This window comes from Rousettus aegyptiacus, unplaced genomic scaffold (genome assembly GCF_014176215.1).
Source record: "Rousettus aegyptiacus isolate mRouAeg1 unplaced genomic scaffold, mRouAeg1.p scaffold_m13_p_8, whole genome shotgun sequence".
Classification (NCBI taxonomy): Eukaryota; Metazoa; Chordata; class Mammalia; order Chiroptera; family Pteropodidae; genus Rousettus; species Rousettus aegyptiacus.
The window spans coordinates 33,997,308-34,016,119 of record NW_023416311.1 but is presented as its reverse complement, the minus strand read 5'-3'; the positions used below and the strand labels follow the sequence as shown (position 1 = coordinate 34,016,119).

Sequence of the window (18,812 nt, the reverse complement as noted above, 5' to 3'; positions counted from 1 at the left end):
CAAACAGTATTAGCATTAGAGTAAGCTAAACTTAAATTAATTTGAATCATGATTTAAATCACCAGTCAAGAAGAACTGGTGCTTTTTTTAAATTAAAGAATACACTTATTTTTGCCATGATGATAATACACTTCATAAAACTATATATATATATATACACACATACATACTTGTATACACATATATATAACTTTTTTAAAAGAAAACATTTAAAGATGAAAAAAGATCTTAAACTATTCCAACTTTTTTTATTTTTAAGAGTACCATCCAGCTGTTACATATGCACATATATTTTATATAATCAAAAACATACTCAATCTCTTAATAGATTTTTTCATATTTTATAGCTACATTGAAACGCTAATACAGTTGCTTTATGTATCAAAACTATATGAAGAATCCATTTTACCTCACTGAAAGACCATCTTCTCTAAGTTAATCATGAATATTTTTTCACGGTACATTAAAATCCAATAACCATAACCAAAACAACTTACATTTAAATGGTTTTGTTTAACACAAAACGGGAGGGGGGGGAGTGCGGCATGTTTCCTTCAACCACAAATCATCTTAAGATAAGCAGCTTAGTTGAGTGAGTACCTTTGGTCTTCAACGCTGATGCTTATCGATAAACATTTATTCCTGGACTTATTTTAATTACAGCCCTAAAATTTACAAGAGGAGAAGGAGTGCTCATGTCAAAGCTACTCTCAGGTAGTTAAGGAATACATCTGGCACCTAGAAGTGAGGACACAAGTAAGATGCTAGATTGGAGAAAATAGTTTCCTGTAAGTGACATACCACGTATTATACAAAAGGTACATCAATCAAGCACTTGTTTTACCTAAGAATTTTAAGTCTTTAATAATAACTCTGAAGCATTCTGAGACCTTATGTAACTTGTTTTGTTCTGTTCTGTTCTGTTTTGTCTTGGTGGGGTGGGGTAAATTTGTTTCAGATACCTTTGCTGTTAAGTGCATTCTCTGGCATTCTGATATTCTAGAGCTCCAGTAACTCTTTAAACTGTAACGGTTTGTGAACAAAACCCCTACTCCCAATTTTTGCCCCATCCTTTTATTCTAAAATAAAAGTTGTACATTTCGATAAACTATTTAACCTCTGACACACCTTGAAATGAATGTCTCTTAAAAGCAATGTGATTTTTGTAAACCCACTAAATGAATTCCCTTTCTTAAAATCACAAATAATTATGATATAATCACTTCTTTAAGATCCAGTATTCGCTCTCATAAGGTCAATGAAGATTAATTAACTAACATTAGCAAAAAGACTTTGAGGGGTTCTGGAACAACACAGCCCAAGGACGTGTAAAGATACGGAAAGAGAGCAGCAAAATAATCTTAGAAATGATTTCGTCTTTGTTTGCTCGCTTGCTTGATCGGTGAGGGAAGTTAGCGCAAGTGCACAGGAGTTTACAGTAGAATAAAGGCCCAAGACTCAGCAGAGGTTCCCAGTCAAAGCCCACTGTGTCTGCACAACATACACCCAACCTGGTTTCACCTCTGCAGGGCCCAGAGTTGTGGGCAGAAGGATGTGTCTGTAGCCAGCAGTGTCCCCCATATAAGCAGTGAAGGAGAACAAAGACAATTCCTGGGGCTGTTACCTTCTCCTTTTGTAAAATCTTCTTGCTTCCCCTTGCCATTCTATAGAGCGGAGTCATACCCTGACGCGTGGGTTCAGCACACACTATGACTGAACAGTGAGTGCAATCTCACAGTTCTAGATGGCCTGTCCCAGCCATGTCACAATCTGAGCACAGGCTCACATTCTGAGAACTTCCTCCTTGGTAGCCTCTTCTCTTCCTCTTTCTGAGGGGCATGGCCCCAAGTGGCCTGACCCCACTCCCTTCACCTCAGCATGAGTAGCAAAGGCCGAAATACGACCTGCCACCCCAACCTGTACACCTTCCCATGGAGAGCAGGTAATCTTTATCTGCCTATCATTCTCCAAGTGCCTTGTTAGAGGAACAAAAAAAATTCTTCGCAAGCGCTAGAAAGTCTAATATTTTGTCAAACAGAAATGAAAAATAAACCTAATCTAAGCTGTCATAGAATCATGAAATGCCTCTGGCAGTTCTATCAAAGTATGTAGACATGTACAGACTCTTTGAAGAAATGAAACTGCAGTTTATCAAGTGTGATTTATAAGCAACACTGATGTAGCTGGTAGATAACACTGCTGTCTAATCATTAGTAGTCAGACAACGGCCATGTGAACACATCAATTATGGGCCACTGCCAAAAGCCCTTGAGATCTTGGAGATTAACAGCCAATCCTCTGTTTTACAAGCTCACATCAAAAAGAATATTAATAAGAGGAGGGGCAACGTGAAAGCTTGTCAGAGTAATTCAGCCATTAAAACAACGCATTTTTCCCCCGCTCCTCTCTGTCGAATTGGCCCAAGGAAGAAGCTGGCATCAGCTACAAAGTGCGTTGCTGCCAATTTCTTGGAAAATGTTTTTTCACTAACATATGGGAACTTGTAAGGGTCTGCAAAACTGCTATTTGGTGAAGAAAGACAGGCAAGCCTTCTTCGTGTCCCTTTTTTAATGCTGGAATGAAACAAATGGAGTCATTATTGAATTATTTTTAAATTACTATGCATTTTAGTTGAAATACCCATAGGCTCTTTTCTACTCTCAAATTCAGAAAACCTCACCTATCTTTTATGCTTCCACCATCCTCCAAAATTTAATTAGCTGAAGGAAACGACTAGTACTAAGCTGCACATTAATGAATTTCTTTAAATTAACACGGTTTTTTCCAGTGTCAAATGAAAATCAAAATGTGATCTCTAACTTGAAGCACTTGCATTCCTTCTTCCAAACACCTCAGGAAGACAGATATAAATCCCACTGATATTTCTGCAATTAGAATTGAGCACGGCCCATATACAGAAAGCATTTGCAAAAATATATGCCACAGGCACAGCATTTATTTCAGTTATATCAGTATTTAACATACGCACCAGTGAAGACTGCTATATTTTTGTAAATGATCAGATTAAACCAAACAGCTGGCACTAATGGTTTAGTGGGGTTCCAGCAGGCTCCCTAATATATGAACATAAGCCACACTCCAAAATGCATGGCCTGGGTTTCCCCTGCTAACACTTAGAGATCTGTTTGCATTTTTATTTGTAGAACACTGTATTTACTGAGTGTTTTCCTAATATTTCATTTGTTGTTCGTCATTTCAAAATCAGCAGAGGGTAGTGAGAAAAACATTAGGGGAGGGAAAAGAAGCTCAGGGTGCCTGTGGCTTCTCAGTAGTCAAGCTGTTTGGCCCCTAAGTTAGTCACTTAATTCAAGGGCTTGCTGACAAGTGATCGTTAAATCAAAGATTCTATACCTGGGGTTCAAAGTCTTTGTGGAGTCTCAGAAACCCAGTAATTATACAACCAAAGGTTTATGCGGTTGAAATAGGTCCACTTTCATTTATTTTTTTCTTCCGAGAGAAAGAGTGCATAATGCTCAATAAAATCCTACCCTAAAATAGAATTCTGAAGCAGGGGCCTGGTGGAAATAATCAAGGGCAAGTTCGGTGCTGTTTCTTCATTACAGTGAATGCTCTATACACGTTTGCTAGGAAGAGTACTGCGTTAGTTCTAAACCTCGGTTTCTTTGCCCGTAAAAGCAGAACAATAAATAACATGTTCCCTGATAACCTTCGAAGGCTGTCCTGAAAATCAACGGGATATGACTTTAGAAGTACTTAACTTACAGTGTTACTGAATTCAACAAACATTCCCTCAGATCTAAATGCCAAGCCTTGTACAGAGATTAATAATTATTGGTTGTATTTTTGATATTCAAAGGAAATAGCCTTCTGAATAAATAAGTTACCTAGGAAAATTACTTGAGGGGAGGGGAATCCCACAAGGAAAAGATCCCCGGGCTTCGTCGATGCTGTACCAGAAGCCTGCTCTGAAAGATGTTGAGATTTCTCATTAATGGGCACCATCATCACCATTATCTTTTATAATACATCTGATTTGGAGGTTTCTTTTCTCTACCACCCTTTTGGCAAAAGCTTCTGAATGTCAGAAAAGCATATTGACTTACTAGACTCCAGAAGACCCACAATTGTGCCCTGGCCATTAAACACAACAACCACTCGTTCAGGTGAAAAAGACTTTCACAAATAAACACATATAATTTCAATCTATTAAATGTATATTGGCAAGTGTACTTTTTAAAATGTATTTTAATAGCATGTTGGGTTTAATGGGCCACTTCAAGGTAAAAATCAAACCACTGTTCTATTTAACAACAGTTATGACTATTAATGACATACGATTGTAATCAATGATTATAGACTGAAGCTCTCAGAAAAGGCTGTGCTCCAAATTCTTAATACAAATTTTGCCAAAGATGAAGGGGCCAAATTCCATTCCTGAGTTCCCAAGATCTTATTACACTCCAAACTCCTGAGCTGACATTTTTTTTCCTTTTGCAAATTAGATTGTTAACTTGATTTAAACAATTTTCCCAAGGTCACGCCTAAGCTATAAGTTATAATAGGCACCTCTCTTTTACTTGGATAATGACCCTCCCTTTTTTTAAGAGTAGCCTTCCATTTAAGACCTGAGGGTTTTCTGGGTAACAAAGAAATCCTGAGACAAAAATATGCCAGCAAACAGGATGCCATTATAATCTGTTATTCTGACACAGTTTAATTCTTCTGAGTAAAGCATCTTTATTCTTAAAAATTTAACAGACACGCACTACCAGACCCAGGAAAGCAGGTGTGGTATAACAGATTACACAGATACTTTAAAGAATTAAAAATGCCAAATAAAGGCTAGATATGTGAAAATCCAGATAATTCTCAGCAGTGTGTTTGCCTTTGGCCTCTACAGGGAAGAAAGACAAAAGATGTGGACCCGGAGCAGCCAGCCTTGAGGCCTTCCCTTCCCTGCAACACAGCACATATTTACTGAGCATCTCCTAGAATTAGGCACAGTGCTAGGTGCTAGGGAGAGAAAAATAAAGAAGATGACATCCATGCTCCGAATGGTCTCTTGCTGACAAAGGAAAAGCGCGTTCACAGATAACAGCAACAAAACTGGAGAGATGTAGACACAACACACCTGTCTCCAGTGCAGTAAGTAAGTAGATGCAGGGGAAATTACAACTCTTTTTGGAACTCTGAGAAAACGCAGTCCAAAAAGAAATCGAGGCCGAGGGACAGTGGCTTTTGCCCAGGGTCATAAAGGAAGTCAAAGCCAAAAATATCAGGTGGGACCCAGTCTCTCAATTCCCAGTTCCAGAGCTTCTTCCCCTGGACCATGACCCAGACAGCAATCAAAGTAAAGAGTCTAATACAGGGAACAATCTACCCGAAAGCCACATGTGGCCAACTTCAGCAGGACTTACTGGCTATGCTCTGCTGACTAAGAAGGCATGATAGCAAACTGGCAATTTTCTGAAGCTCAGCTGACCTCCACAGATGAGACCCAAAGCAGTAATACTACGAACTGCACGCTTTATACACAACCAAACATTTCCTCCTGCCTCCACGGCAATTATCTACATGCTACTAAACCAAATGGCTCACTAAGCAAAGTAGTGGCTCATCTTTATTACTCAAGCAGTTTGCTGTGCAGAGATGGCTCTGCTCTAGGATTCTAGGAAACACTAGTAAGAGTATTTACCTGGCTATAAATACGCCTAGGGCTGGAGCTGCAAATCATTAGTCCTTCCTGCTCTACCTCCCATTTGACCAAGTATACTCATTAACTACCTATAAAATACTTAATGAAGTCATATTTAAAGCAATACTGTGATTTCTCAATAAAGAACCTTAAAAAGGGGGGAGGGGGAATTCTAATAACCATTCCTAACATCTGCCTTTGAAAGAAAAAAAAGAAATCTTCAAATGAGCTATCTAAAGCTTCTTCTAAGGGACTTCCTTGTAAAGTAGAGAATCAGAAAACGGGTGGGAGGCCTGGCATTGACTATTTGGAGACAGGAAAAGCGCTCTTCAGGTGGTTCAGATGCATAGCTCTGATTAAGAAACAATGCTTTAAATTAAGGGTTCCAGGATTTTGGATATTGAGTCAAATTTATTTATAGTGAAATACAACCCCAAAAGCCAGTAAGAGGAAAATGAAAATCATGCCACTCACCTTCGAGCTAAAAATTATAAAGATAATCAACTACCATCAAAGTAATACCAAAAAACAATTTATTTTAATAATCTTGGAGAAAAGCCATTCTGCACCAATATAAAACCCAGAAGCCATAAAAATAAATGAATTATAAATTTGACTACACAATTTTAAGATATTCACACAGGGTACTAAAAAAAAAAAAAAAACCTAGCATAAACAGAATCAAAAGACAAATAAAGAAAAAGAAAAATCTGCAAGCACATAAAAAAGTATACTTAATTAACATACACTGAAATACTTTAAAATCAATAAGAAATGGCCAACAACTTACTAGAAAATTAGTTAAGAGGTCATAAAACTATCAACACGTAGGAAAACAAAGAGATACAGTAGCTTGTAAACATGAAAAGGGTCAATTAAAATAATAGGCGACTATCAGGTTAGCACAGATTAAAGCCAAACAATTATCATTCACAGTTATTAGATTGTAGACATACAGGTATTCCACGTTCCATTGTTGGTGGGAATGCAACTGATAAAATCAAGTTGGGAGACAATTACCTTTTGAAATGCATTCAAAATGAAATTCACCAGAGCGTTCTGTAACTGAAAAAGACTGGAAAACACCTAAATGCTATTAGTAAAGGATTAGTAAAATAAATTATGGAATCAAAGGTAGAAAGGGAACACATGATATCCAAGACACACAGTTATGGGAAAAGAACAAAGTGCAGATCTGTTGAATATGCCCTAATCTGTATAAGGAGACAAGAAATATAAATGTATATGCTTGAACATATGGAGCCTATTTCAAGAAAGACATATAAAAATGTTAAAAGTAGTTGGCTCTAGGGAGCAGGTATAAGGGGGAAGTAAAACCTACTTTCCATTATATAATATTTTAGTACAGTTTAAATTTTTATCGATTTATGTACTGCTTTTAAATTTTTTTAAGTCAAATAAAAAGTATTTTAATAAATGCGACTAGTTTCTCAGAGCTCTAGACCGGTCTCCGAAGTAGTAGGCATGTTAAATTCCCAGGGAGACTACAAGAGCTCCAACAAGGTGCAAAAAAAAAAAAAGAAAAAGAAAAGAAAAGAAAAAGGTTTTATTTATACTACTACCTCATCGTTTTAAATTTCCGTTGTTCATAATTTTAGTAATAATCAACTATATTAATACAATAGCACGTGTGTGTACTCAAAATTAGAGACACCTGGAAAACATTCACTCTGGGAGAGTAAACAGCCTCTTTTCAATGTGTTCTGAGGAAGCTACCATTTTGTCTTTGAGAAAAACTTAATATTTATAACCTTGTACCTGAAATCAGTTGATATAATTCACACAAGATAATACCTCCCTCTCCCTTGACCACTTAGAGACTATCAGGAAATCAAAAGAGCTGAGGAATGGAACCAGAAGTAAAGCTTAGGGCAGGTTCTCACACACTGAGACAGGTCTACAACATAAGTCTCGGCCTGGCCTCCTCTGCTCAACACCCCTGCCCCACCCCCTGCCCGATCCCTCCCATCTCTTGAGTCTCACTTGGTTCTTCAGGGCTTCCTGTAATCTGGCCACATGCTCCTTCTTGAACTCTATCTGCTCGCCCTCTCCCCTCTCCGTCTTTCAGTTTCAGCCACCCGGGTGCCTCCTCAAACACACCAAACACACTCCCTCCTCCAGGGTTTGTACACAGGCTGTTCCCTCGGTCAAGAAATCTCTCTCCCCAGAGGGTCAAATGGCTCCTCTTCACTGTACGGCTATGCACCACATAACAACATTTTGGTCAACGGCAGACCGCTGATATGACGGTGGTCCCCTAAGATTATAATGGAGCTAAAAAATTCCTATCTAGTAACTTTGCAACCATCCATCATAATGTCCTAGCACAACACATTTCTCGCATGTTTGTGGTGATGTTGGTGTAAACGAGACTACTGCACTGCCAGTTGTATAAAAGCATAACACGTACCATCACAGCAGTGGACTACACCATCTAGGTTTGTGTAAGTGTACCCTATGATGCTTGCTCAACAATGAAATCGCCTGATGATGCATTTCTCAGAACATATCCCCACCATTAAAGGGCACAGGACTATATCTCTCGGGTCTCTACAAACAAATATAAACTTTCCTTTCCCATCATCCCTCTCTACCCACCTCCTTCTGCTTGATTCTCCCTTATAGCACCGAACACAAACCAAAACATATTTGTCCACAATAAACTAGAATATAAGCATCAGAAGAACAGAGACTTTACTACTGTAGCTCCAGGACTCAGACTGTGTTTGGCATATAATCGGCATCCAACAAATATATGCCGACTGAAGGAATGAATAAAGGACTGAATGAAAGACTAAATTGAGATCTGCATTGACACCTCCCCCCCTTTCTAATATGTCTACTGTTGGAACACAAAATAAACAGTCAAAGCTCTCTAAATTGTAAGAAGAGGCAGGAAATAAATAAATGAAGAAATAAATATTTAATTGTTGTTCACATCTGTATTACAAAGGATCCCTTAACATAGCAACAACATCCTACACAAATGATAAAAATGAAAACTCAATTTTTCCACCACAAAACCTACCCACCCCTCTGCATCTGGTCATATTTTCTGACTCCCCCCTCCCCCCTTCGTTATAGTGGAGAACCTACCCCAGCTCCAGAGGCCACAGATGCACTCATGCCTACTCCAGGTCACCCTAGCCCCTCTCTCTCTGATATGAGTAGCTTGTCTCCCTTTCCTGTATCAGCTACAGGAAGGATATTTATGCTAGTGTCCTACTTTAAAAATGATACAGACATTCCCTCACCACATGTTGCCCTTTACAGAAAAGTGTGCTGTACTCATCATGTACTTCCTTCTCTCCCACGCAAAATTCAAGCACCCTAATTAGAGTTTATTAACCACCATCCCCGCCCCTCGCCCAGGACCATTTTCGTTAAGTCACCAACAACAGTCATCCCTCCAAAGTCGGCAGTCGATACTGAGTCTCATCTTTACCTGACTTCCTGGCAACATTTGACACATCTGATCACAACTTTCTTGCTAGAACGTTGTCTTTTGCTTTCCAGACACATCAGATTGGCTGAGTTTTCTCCTTCCTCAGTGGACTCGGTGCTGGTTCCCTCTAATGTTCCATGGCTTAGCCCTGAGTCCTCATCTTTTCCAAGTGCACTCTCTTAGTGACCTCTGCCAGCACAAAAACTTTAAAGCCCACCTATATGCCCACTTCCCCCAATCTGTGTCTCCAGCACTGGTTGTCCAATTGGACATCATCTCCTGGCATCTCCTGGCAATCACAGGGTACATCAAAAGTACATCCCAACTTTTGATGCACCTTCAAAATTCTAGACATTATCCTTAATTCACATCTTTTCACGACTTTCTATCCAAGTCCTGTCCTCCTTACCTTAGACATGTGAGCACGTCTCACCAAACCCGTGAGAACTGTAGACAACTGAAAAAGTCTTGCAACTCATTTCCCCATTTCTGTTCTTGCCTCTCAACAGTCAATTCTCCATGTGGCCGTCAAGAGTAAGTTTTCAGAAACAAACCAAATCACATCACTCTCATGGCTAAAAATTCTATATAGGTCTTGCATCATATTCGAGCTAAAACCCAAACTCTTTACCACGGCCTACAAGGCTCTACATGATCTGGCCTGCGCCCAACTCCCAATCCAACCTGGCTAGGCATGGTCCGATCAGAACTCAGGCCACGTGTGTTATCTGGATGGCTTTGACAGCACATGCCATCAGCCGAGAGAGCAACTAGGAAGCATGTCCAGAAAAATGGTGCAAAGATCCAGGCAATCAGGAGTCCAGGCTTTGGTCCCCCCCAAGTCAGCACAGATTGCTGGATCTGTTTTCTCTCTCTCATCTCAAGTGTATGCTTGAGACAGCGCTATGCACTGTAGTCAGGCCTCAAAGCCAGGGGTGCATCAGACTCTGCTTCGGCCTGTCTCTTACACCCAGTTCCCAGCACCAAAGGTCTTAAAAGGGAGTTCTCAACAAGTAGGCGAATCTACTGTTTTTCCAATGAACTTCCTTTCCACTGTGTTCTAAGATGTGCCAAGATCTCCAACAGAAAGAATCTACAACCATGTGCTCTGTCAGCTCTAAAACCCTCTTCCTGTGCACAAGTCAACGTATGAGAGAAAATAAAAAGTACCACTGCTTGCACATACTATGGGGAACTCTGGCATGTGGTGAACTGAAAATGGGTGAGAGGTACACTGGTGAGTTCGTCACATCCATTCTCATTCCGACTTGTGTCCCTGGAAATCCAGTGGCATTCTGTACGAGTGCCCTCACAGAATCTTTTTCAGTTATACACATTATTTCTAATTATTTCTATTCCTCGAATCAAATTATTCAGGTATATTAGAAATGTTCAGTAAAAAAAAACCACAACTTATATATGTAATATATGGCATATGTTATACGATATATTTTAACAAATAAGGAAAGCAGAAATACACGACAATGATACTATTCTCAAGTCTGACTTACTACATAACTTAATGGCAGTATCAATCCTCAGGATCTCATTTGCCTAATAAGTCCTTATTTGAATAAACCTCACTGCTTACATTAGTTATAAAAGTCTCTTAAAATAGCCACTCTAAAATCAGAAAAAGAAAAAAATAAAGCCATTTCAGAACCTGCTTCAATTTCATCACTTACACCTTGTTGCTGGCTTCAAAAGTCTTAAGAAACTTTTCTCCAGAAAAAAATTCTCTCCAAACCGGCTTTACAAAGAAACAGCTTTTGGGACAGAAAAGATGAGTGCTGAGGTGTGATTTAAAACAGCGGGAAAGCCATCCTGTCTCTGCTCCTACCAGAAAGTTCCTACATTTGAGCTCCATTCTTTGGGCCTTTAAAAGTCTACCCGCAATGAAGTACTGGCATCATCTTAAAATCACCTTAAGGGTCACTCGGTGGATTGCTAATGGAGTGCAAAGCTCTTGACAAATGGAGAAAAACAGGCTCTAAGCAGATAGGGACGTATAAAAAGGTAAAAGATGTTTTTAAAAAGGAATTTAGCCAAGGAGATCAAAGCAAAGATCAACTCTGCTTAGGAGCAGCTGACCTTTTTGTTTATCTCGCTCTCCCATGCTACCCACAATAACAGCCTCAAAGACCTACACTTAAACCTCCTCAAGAAGCACCTTCTCTTGGTCTTAATATAGGTAATATCCCAGGTTTTCCATAATCTGAAAATCTCTAGCCCAACACAGCTGGCTTGCTGCTTATCTTCCTTAATGTAGAAGACAATCTCCAGCTCGTTCCTTGTACCATTTTTAAATGCCGCGGGTTCAATAATCAAATATTAAAGACTCTATGATAAACGTAACATATATAAATTTAAACCATTTCTCTACATTTTCTGAATATTATGAAATGGGCATTTTTCTATCCTGTGAAAGAAATGCGTCCATCTGCTTGCCTCGTGGATCACTGTGAAACCCAAGCGTCCTGCTCCAACAAAGCAGATGTTACCAACAGCCCCGTAGTCTAACCTCGTCCTGTCCATGACATATTACTCTTCTTCCCTCTCTCTCTCCTTATAATTCCAGGTAATACAAATAAAGTTCACTATAGAGCCTTATTTCCCTATCAACTTCAAAGCTAATTTATTGGCCCAAGATTTAGTTCATCAGTGTCCCGTCTGAAATAGAGGAGGGGACAATTTCTATCCTTTTACCCTCTGACTTGCATAGGAGGCAACCAGAAGGTCCTGGGTAGTTTCAAAAGCATCAGCTCAGATCTTTGTACTCATTCTAGCATGGCTACCAAATGCAAGAACTGTGAAGGAAAAAAAAAGGATGCTGAAAAGTGGGCTGGTCCTTGAATAGCACTAATCACCATCTAACCACCTCTCTCTGCAAGCTTGTTCCCTCTTTGAGCTACACAGCTGCAGTGTCGAACAGCAGGCTGGCCAGGCCTCAGAGCACCACAGTGAAGGGACACGTGCCAAGGGCTGGGCAAGGGTGGTATTCCCTGAGGTTTGATGAGGTAATTGCCAATGCTCTTCAACCAAGGATAGCGGGTGACAGGAAAGTGGTATCTTCTTAACACACTCGAGAGGAAACCTATTTTGAGCCCAGGAAAGACCAAACACACTTTAAACAGCATATACTAAATCTTTAAACATTAAAAATCACTGTTCTCCATGATCCTATCTGTTCAAGCTCACGGATTGAATAAATTCTTCATGCTATTCCTTGACTACTGTATGCTTGTGTGTGTGTGTGTGTATACGCACATACACATACACACATATATATATTTAAGTATATGTGTCTATGTGTGTGTATAAATATATAATATACAAATATGCTATATTTAGTGACTTGTAGTTACTTTTCATTCTTTTTTGTTGTTTAGTTGTTGTTTCCCGCACTTCCCCAAAGGGTACTTTGAAATCTTTCCAGTTTTTACAATTAAACCTAACCATCTGGACTAAAATCTTCACATTCACTAAATTAGTCACAGATTTTGTGGGTAAGCTGAGAAAGTAAATGCTATGCTCAGTCCTAGGATTTAAACCACATCTACCACAGCAAAACACTCTCTCCAATAATCTTTCCAATTATGTACGCACATTCAGGCTCGAATAACATGGAGACAACTACACCTCACTGCACAGAATGTTGGTACGGTTAGTATCACTCTTTAGCTCCTGAAGTACGTTGCAACAGATCCAAAATGAAATTCTTCAAAAACCCTTCAGAATTTATTTACAGACAAAAAATAAAACAGTACCTATTTTTCCACCACCATTTAACTTCCTCCTCCTACCAGTGTGTGCTGAAAAGCTGCTCACCAAATTCAGAGGTGATTTGAACACCAGGAAAAATGTAATTGGAATACATTGGGCATTTTCTAGATTTTTCGACTATGGAAGACTTTGAAACTTCAGATTTCACTATGTCAGAAAAGGAAATTCAATGTGTTTAAGATTCGATAAGCTTAGAGAGTTGAAATCAACAAGGACAAGTGATTTCATGTTGTCATCCAATCACCAGCAAATAGCTATAGATAATACTGAACTGCCATCAGTCTAAAACTGGACAGGATTATCTGCTGGAAGTAATTCCACAGCTGTACCAACTTCAGGTAAGTGAAAAACACTGGTTCTTACAAGGAAATAATATGAATTTACAGCAGGCTTATGAATTCATATGCTACAGCCTTTCAAAGCAGACTTTGACTAAGCCTTTAATATGAGCTAAGATAGAAGGTACTGGACTTTGGTGTAACCAGGTTCATAAAAATCATTTTCAGAGCATCTTAAAAAAGGTTAAATTTTTCCTTTCACATTTTACATGGGCAACAAAAAGCATCCACTTAAATTAAGGTACACGTAGAGAGGTTAGGGAGTGGGAACCAAGCACAAGGGGGAACCCTCATTAACATGCAGGAAGTTCAACACCCATTCCCCAGTTCTTTATGTACATGTGAACAAAAACCAAACTATTGAAATACATGGTGTGTTTGCGTGTTTTTTAAAAACCCTCAGAAGCATTCCCATTGTGGAAACATTGACAATTTGGTGTGTGTGACCGGGGGTGGGGGGGGGGGTGGGGGGGTGTGACTTCCTTTCCAGGAGGGATTAAAACTGTAAAGAGATTTAAAGCCTCTAGGCTGTCCTCAATAGTAACATGAGCTATGTTTTTTGTTTGTTTGTTTTTTTAATCTTGCCACTTTTGTTTTGATTTACTAAGTAAGCTTAGGTTGAGCACATATTAAGAATCAAACAATATCCCCCAAAAATCAAATTTATGTGAACATTTGCAGGGATATACCTCTTTGGTAAAACATGATTTTTTATTGCATGATCTTTAAAAAATGTATTTACATGAATTTAGTCACACAACAATGATAAGTTTTATAAGATTTAAAAGTTTGTAGTTTTTAAAATTATGTTGTATGCTCGCAGAAGTAAAATCCAGTCTCTCTGTTCATTAATAGAAAATATTAATAGAAAAGCATTTGGAATGAACAATAACACATTAAAAAGTCACTGGTTTGAAAGGCTGAATCTATTTAGACCTAAATCTTTACACCCTTTTTCCTCCCCCTTGCTTTCTGCCCCTGTTGCTCAGCACCTCCCCCTAAAAGTAGATCTGCAAAATGAAGATACCAGCCATGATTTAGACTCAAAAATCAAGCCATTTCAAAAGGATCATGATATCAAAATAACAGTACCAGAATTTACTAAGAAGAAAAACAAAACAAGATCATGTTAAGCCAAATTAACATATTTAAACATTCAATTTATCTAACATACATCAAGAAACAAACAATTTTAATGCTGCAGAAGGAATGGGCTTTACATGGCCAAATGCAATACAAAGACATCATGTAGAAAGGATTCTTGGAAGCATCTTGAGTTATCATTCGGGTGACAGCTTATACACAAAAGAACACTTAGAAATAAAGGGTTTCACTTCCAAGATTAATATAAAAATAAAAACTAAATTGGAGAGTGTTCAAAATGATACTTCCGGAAAACAACACTTTACTGGTGATTTCCTTAAGCCTATTATTCATAAGAGGATTAGAGGAATAGACAACTACAAAGAGAACAAATGCCATGATTTCTTGTCTTCTACTGTTAGATACAATCCAGTCCTTAAATTAAAATAATAATAATAATAATAATAAAAGACATCGTGAAATTCTGGCTGCCAGGCAAGAGCTCTTCCCCCGCCCCACCCCCATTTGCTATACTACTTCACTGGCCTTGCTCGAGAGGTCCTCTCTATTCAGTACCATGGCCCCTAAACTAATGAAATAGGGAATTTTCTGTAAATGGTCCCAATTATTCAAGAGAATGCATTGTCTACAGCCGTTTTAACAAAGACTCTCCACCAAACACCCCCTTTCCCACACACCTTCTTTCCACTTTTTACTCCCTAACGTCCACCACCATCGCCACACCACCACCAACCCCCCTCATTTGAACAAACAGGAAAATTCAGCAAATGCCATTGTCCCTCCCTCTTAGTTAAAAGAACCTTAAATTTTTAGCTTCCTGACCAAGCAGCAAATAAATGCCACCTGCCTCCACCTTCCTCCCCTCTCTCTCTGAAGCTTAAGAAGTACATTTTGCCAGGCAGTTCTCACCCATTAAACTATTCATTCATTCTTCTTTTGTGAAAAATGGCAAAACACCGGAGCATGATCACAAAACATAACACTGGGCATTCAATTCCTATACCTTGCGGCCTAATTCTTTCACCTCCTGGTCCATAGGATTTGATGACTGAATAAATCTTAATCTGTAAACAAATGATCTGCTCTACAATTAAACTATTCATTCTTTTTTTTTTTTTTTTTTTTTAACTGCTTGGCGGCTACCCAACCCAGAGACTTTTAGGTTCTTCCATTATTCAGTGCTCCCAATGGTTAAAAGGCAATAAGCTCACTTGGAGTTTATAAAACTATGCACCATCAACAAAAGCATGTAATGCTTCCAAGATGCACACTAGCTTCCACTTGCACAATGGGGACCTGTGTGTAGTCTCCCCCAAAACAAAAATGCCCAGCCCCAATTAAGCGCCCTGTGGGTCTTCAAAGCAGTTATGCTAAGTTGCAAATACACCAAGATCCACTTGAACTCCAACTGTCTTGTGTGCTTTTACTCCCAAGGTAGGGAAAAGCCTGAGCAGACTGACCTCATTAAAGGGTAATTAGTGAACCCCAGGACTTGAGAGGCTAGCACAATTGTGCCCTTTGTGAGCATTTCACTATGGGGCCACTATTCCCCCCCCCATTTTTTTTTTAACCTAGGCGGTCTCTACAATCTTAAAGACCCACATTTAAAATTTTTAAGGATTTCGATCTACTTTTTCTACTACCAGTAATAGAGTAGAAAGAAAGGAAGCCATACAAAGAATACTCCTACGTCTTTTGTGGAGTTCTGGCACAACTAGAAGTTTTCAAATAAAATAATTAAATTTATATTCTATATATAATACATAATTTAAAATAGGTTTTGTTTTAAACGAAGTGAAATAAATGCTCCACCTCTTGGTTACAGAGATTGAAAAAAGCACATTAAAAAAAAGGACTTATAAATCAATCTTTATAGGGCTTTTATGATTATATGTGACAATGACGTTGAAAAAACAATTGATCTACTTATATGTGAAAGTGTTATTTAGACACTAATACAAAGTAATGTGATCAACATAACCATTTTACCATCAATAAAATTCTTCACACCTCTTTAAAGCCCATTATTATCATTGATGTCAATCTGCCAAGATACTGAGGACCAAACACTGCTATAAAATATACAGTAAGTTTGGCTCTTTGCATCCTTTAACTTAAGAGTACCACTCTTCCCAAATACTAAGCCAGCAACCTGAGAAAGTGGTTTTTAAGGCAAGTAATAAATAGAACTAAGTTTGACCTCTGCAACAAAACTAATATGTACATATAATCAAGTAGATGGGTATCTTTGTAAAAAAAAAAAAAAGAAGAAGAAGAAGAAAAAAAAATCACTGTTTAGGAGGAAATAGAGTTGGCGTAATGATCTCTCTCAAAGTTGAACCACCCCAAAACCCAGAGTCAACTCATTCTCCTAACAGTGGGTTATGTAGAGGGGGACACAGGTTACTGAAGTCATAGGAAGCCCCTGACTATGCCGACTTCAGCCCAGAAGTTCCAACAGCTTCTAGAGGACTGACTGCTCAGGAGGCTGTGCTCAGGATCTAGGCACACACCTGAAGGATAAGGTTAAAGCCCTTTGTGACATCTTCAAAGGTAACCTTATATTTGTTAAGCCAATTAATCACCCAATTCTTTCTTTGGGTGTATACCTTTTGAATATCAAACGAAAGAATTTAAAAGTGTGTAACAAGTCTTCTGTGCTTTAGCCAAATATACTTTAGCTGTATTTAGAAGTAAATCTGTGTGTATTTGTGTAAAACACTGCACCAGGACCCCTCTATTAAACTTGGGCAAACATCCTCGTTTTATTTTAGAAATGTTACGTAAGTTATATGTTTAACCTAAACATGTGTAATACATTTTGAGAAATCTTGAAAAGAAAGAAAAGGCTTAATTATTAAGAGATGGGCCCCCCAAGCTGTCGTTTCTTTTTAAATATATATATATATATATATATATATATATATATATATATATCCAGTATTCGAAGCTTTGAGGGAAAAAAATGCAAATCCTGGAAGTCATTTCAAATAGTTGGAAACCCTTCCTCTTAAAGTAAATCCAAGGGCTCAAAAAATAAATATTCAAGAGCATTAATTTGTTTCTAGATGTGTGCGTGCAAGTAAAACAGCAGTCATAATGTGGAAATTTCAGTCACATTTTGCAACTAATTGGAAGCAGATTAGAATTCCGCCTCAGGGGAACGTTGTCAAACTAGAAGCTGGAGCAAATGAAGAAAGAGGTGAGCGCGTCTTGAAGAGCTGACACATTTACAGCGCTTAGGGCTATAAACGGGTCCTGGGAGGAAAGGAGGGCGCGTCCCCGGCTGCTCGCCCCGCAGTCCCCCAGGGAGCGCGCGCCCGGCCCGCGGGCACGAGCGGGCCACACCCCCTGGCCCCAGGACTCCGGCCGCTCCTGCCGCGGAACAATAAACTAGGCCTCCCGAAGGAACCAGTGGTCCTGGTAAGATAAAACCTGCAGCCTGATAAACTGGAGCAAGCAAAAGTCAGAAGGAGAAGGTTTCTTTATTTTAAAAGCCAGAGGGTGGGGGGGGGGGGGATAGGATGAGGAGGGGAGGGGGGAGGGAAAGGAGGAGGCAAGGATGGGGAAGGGGAGAGAAAAAAGAATGCAGATTGCAGAGGATAATACAGCACTGGGGTAATGGAAACAGCTGCTTGCTTTCTACTTCAGTGTCTGGCATCTGCTGCGGCATCATGGGAAAGGCTGGTGAAGGATTTGAGCGAGGAATGTAAATGTAGACAATTGGCCAAATGGAGTTTGATGCGGAAAAGCTCAATTGCTCTGTTTTAAAATCATGTTGTTCCCTTTGGGGAGCAGAAGCAAACAATATCACTTACTCAAATTCCACCTTCAAAGCAGTTTCAAGGTTTGAGAATGTGAATCGCTTTTCAATCAGTTACTTAAAATGTGAAACAGTATAAAGGGATATAAAGCCTAGTTGTTGGAACAGCCTCCATTTGTCAAAGGGTAAGACTCATCTTCCACCAATCATCCTGGAAAAGTTAAGTGGAAGTATGTTTCACTTACTTCGAAAAGAGAAATTTTTCTTAAATCACCTCTGCTTACTTCTGAACTGGCTCAAGGGACAATTTCTATTTGTTGTGCCTATTTTCCCCTTGGCTGCAAAGATTCAGTTCTAATTTCATTTCCATCACAAAAGAATTGGCGAAGAACTAAAACGCAGAAACATGTAACTGAAGTGCTGCAGTGCTAGTCATAAGCCTATAATAAAGCACAGATTTGATAGCATTATCCATGTACTGTGGTGAACCACACACAAATAAACAGTTCTTCATGAAGAATATAGACCCGGGGCTTCAACCCTTCCAATTCAAACATTATTGTTGCTTTTAACATGAGCCATCCATAAAATCAGCCAAGGAGGTGACAGGAAATCCAAAAGTAATCTGGTCTGGCTATGTACTCTTTGCAAAAAAAAGTTCGGAGATGCTTCCAACTCATC

The 18,812-nt window shown here is 39.0% G+C and overlaps 1 protein-coding gene across 6 annotated transcripts in view; it reads right to left on the bottom strand.

The window, feature by feature from the left end:
• Positions 1-18,812, bottom strand: part of ZNF608 (zinc finger protein 608) — a 103,253-nt gene that overhangs the window by 72,169 nt on the left and 12,272 nt on the right. The window contains exon 1 of one of the 6 annotated variants that reach the window (XM_016165107.2): positions 1,625-6,296. The exons of the other annotated variants lie outside the window; for them this stretch is intronic. Coding sequence (XP_016020593.2) covers positions 1,625-1,681 — 57 coding nt within the window. The 5' untranslated portion in view covers positions 1,682-6,296. Of the gene's footprint in view, positions 1-1,624; positions 6,297-18,812 lie in introns of those variants that run through there. 6 annotated transcript variants of the gene reach the window in all.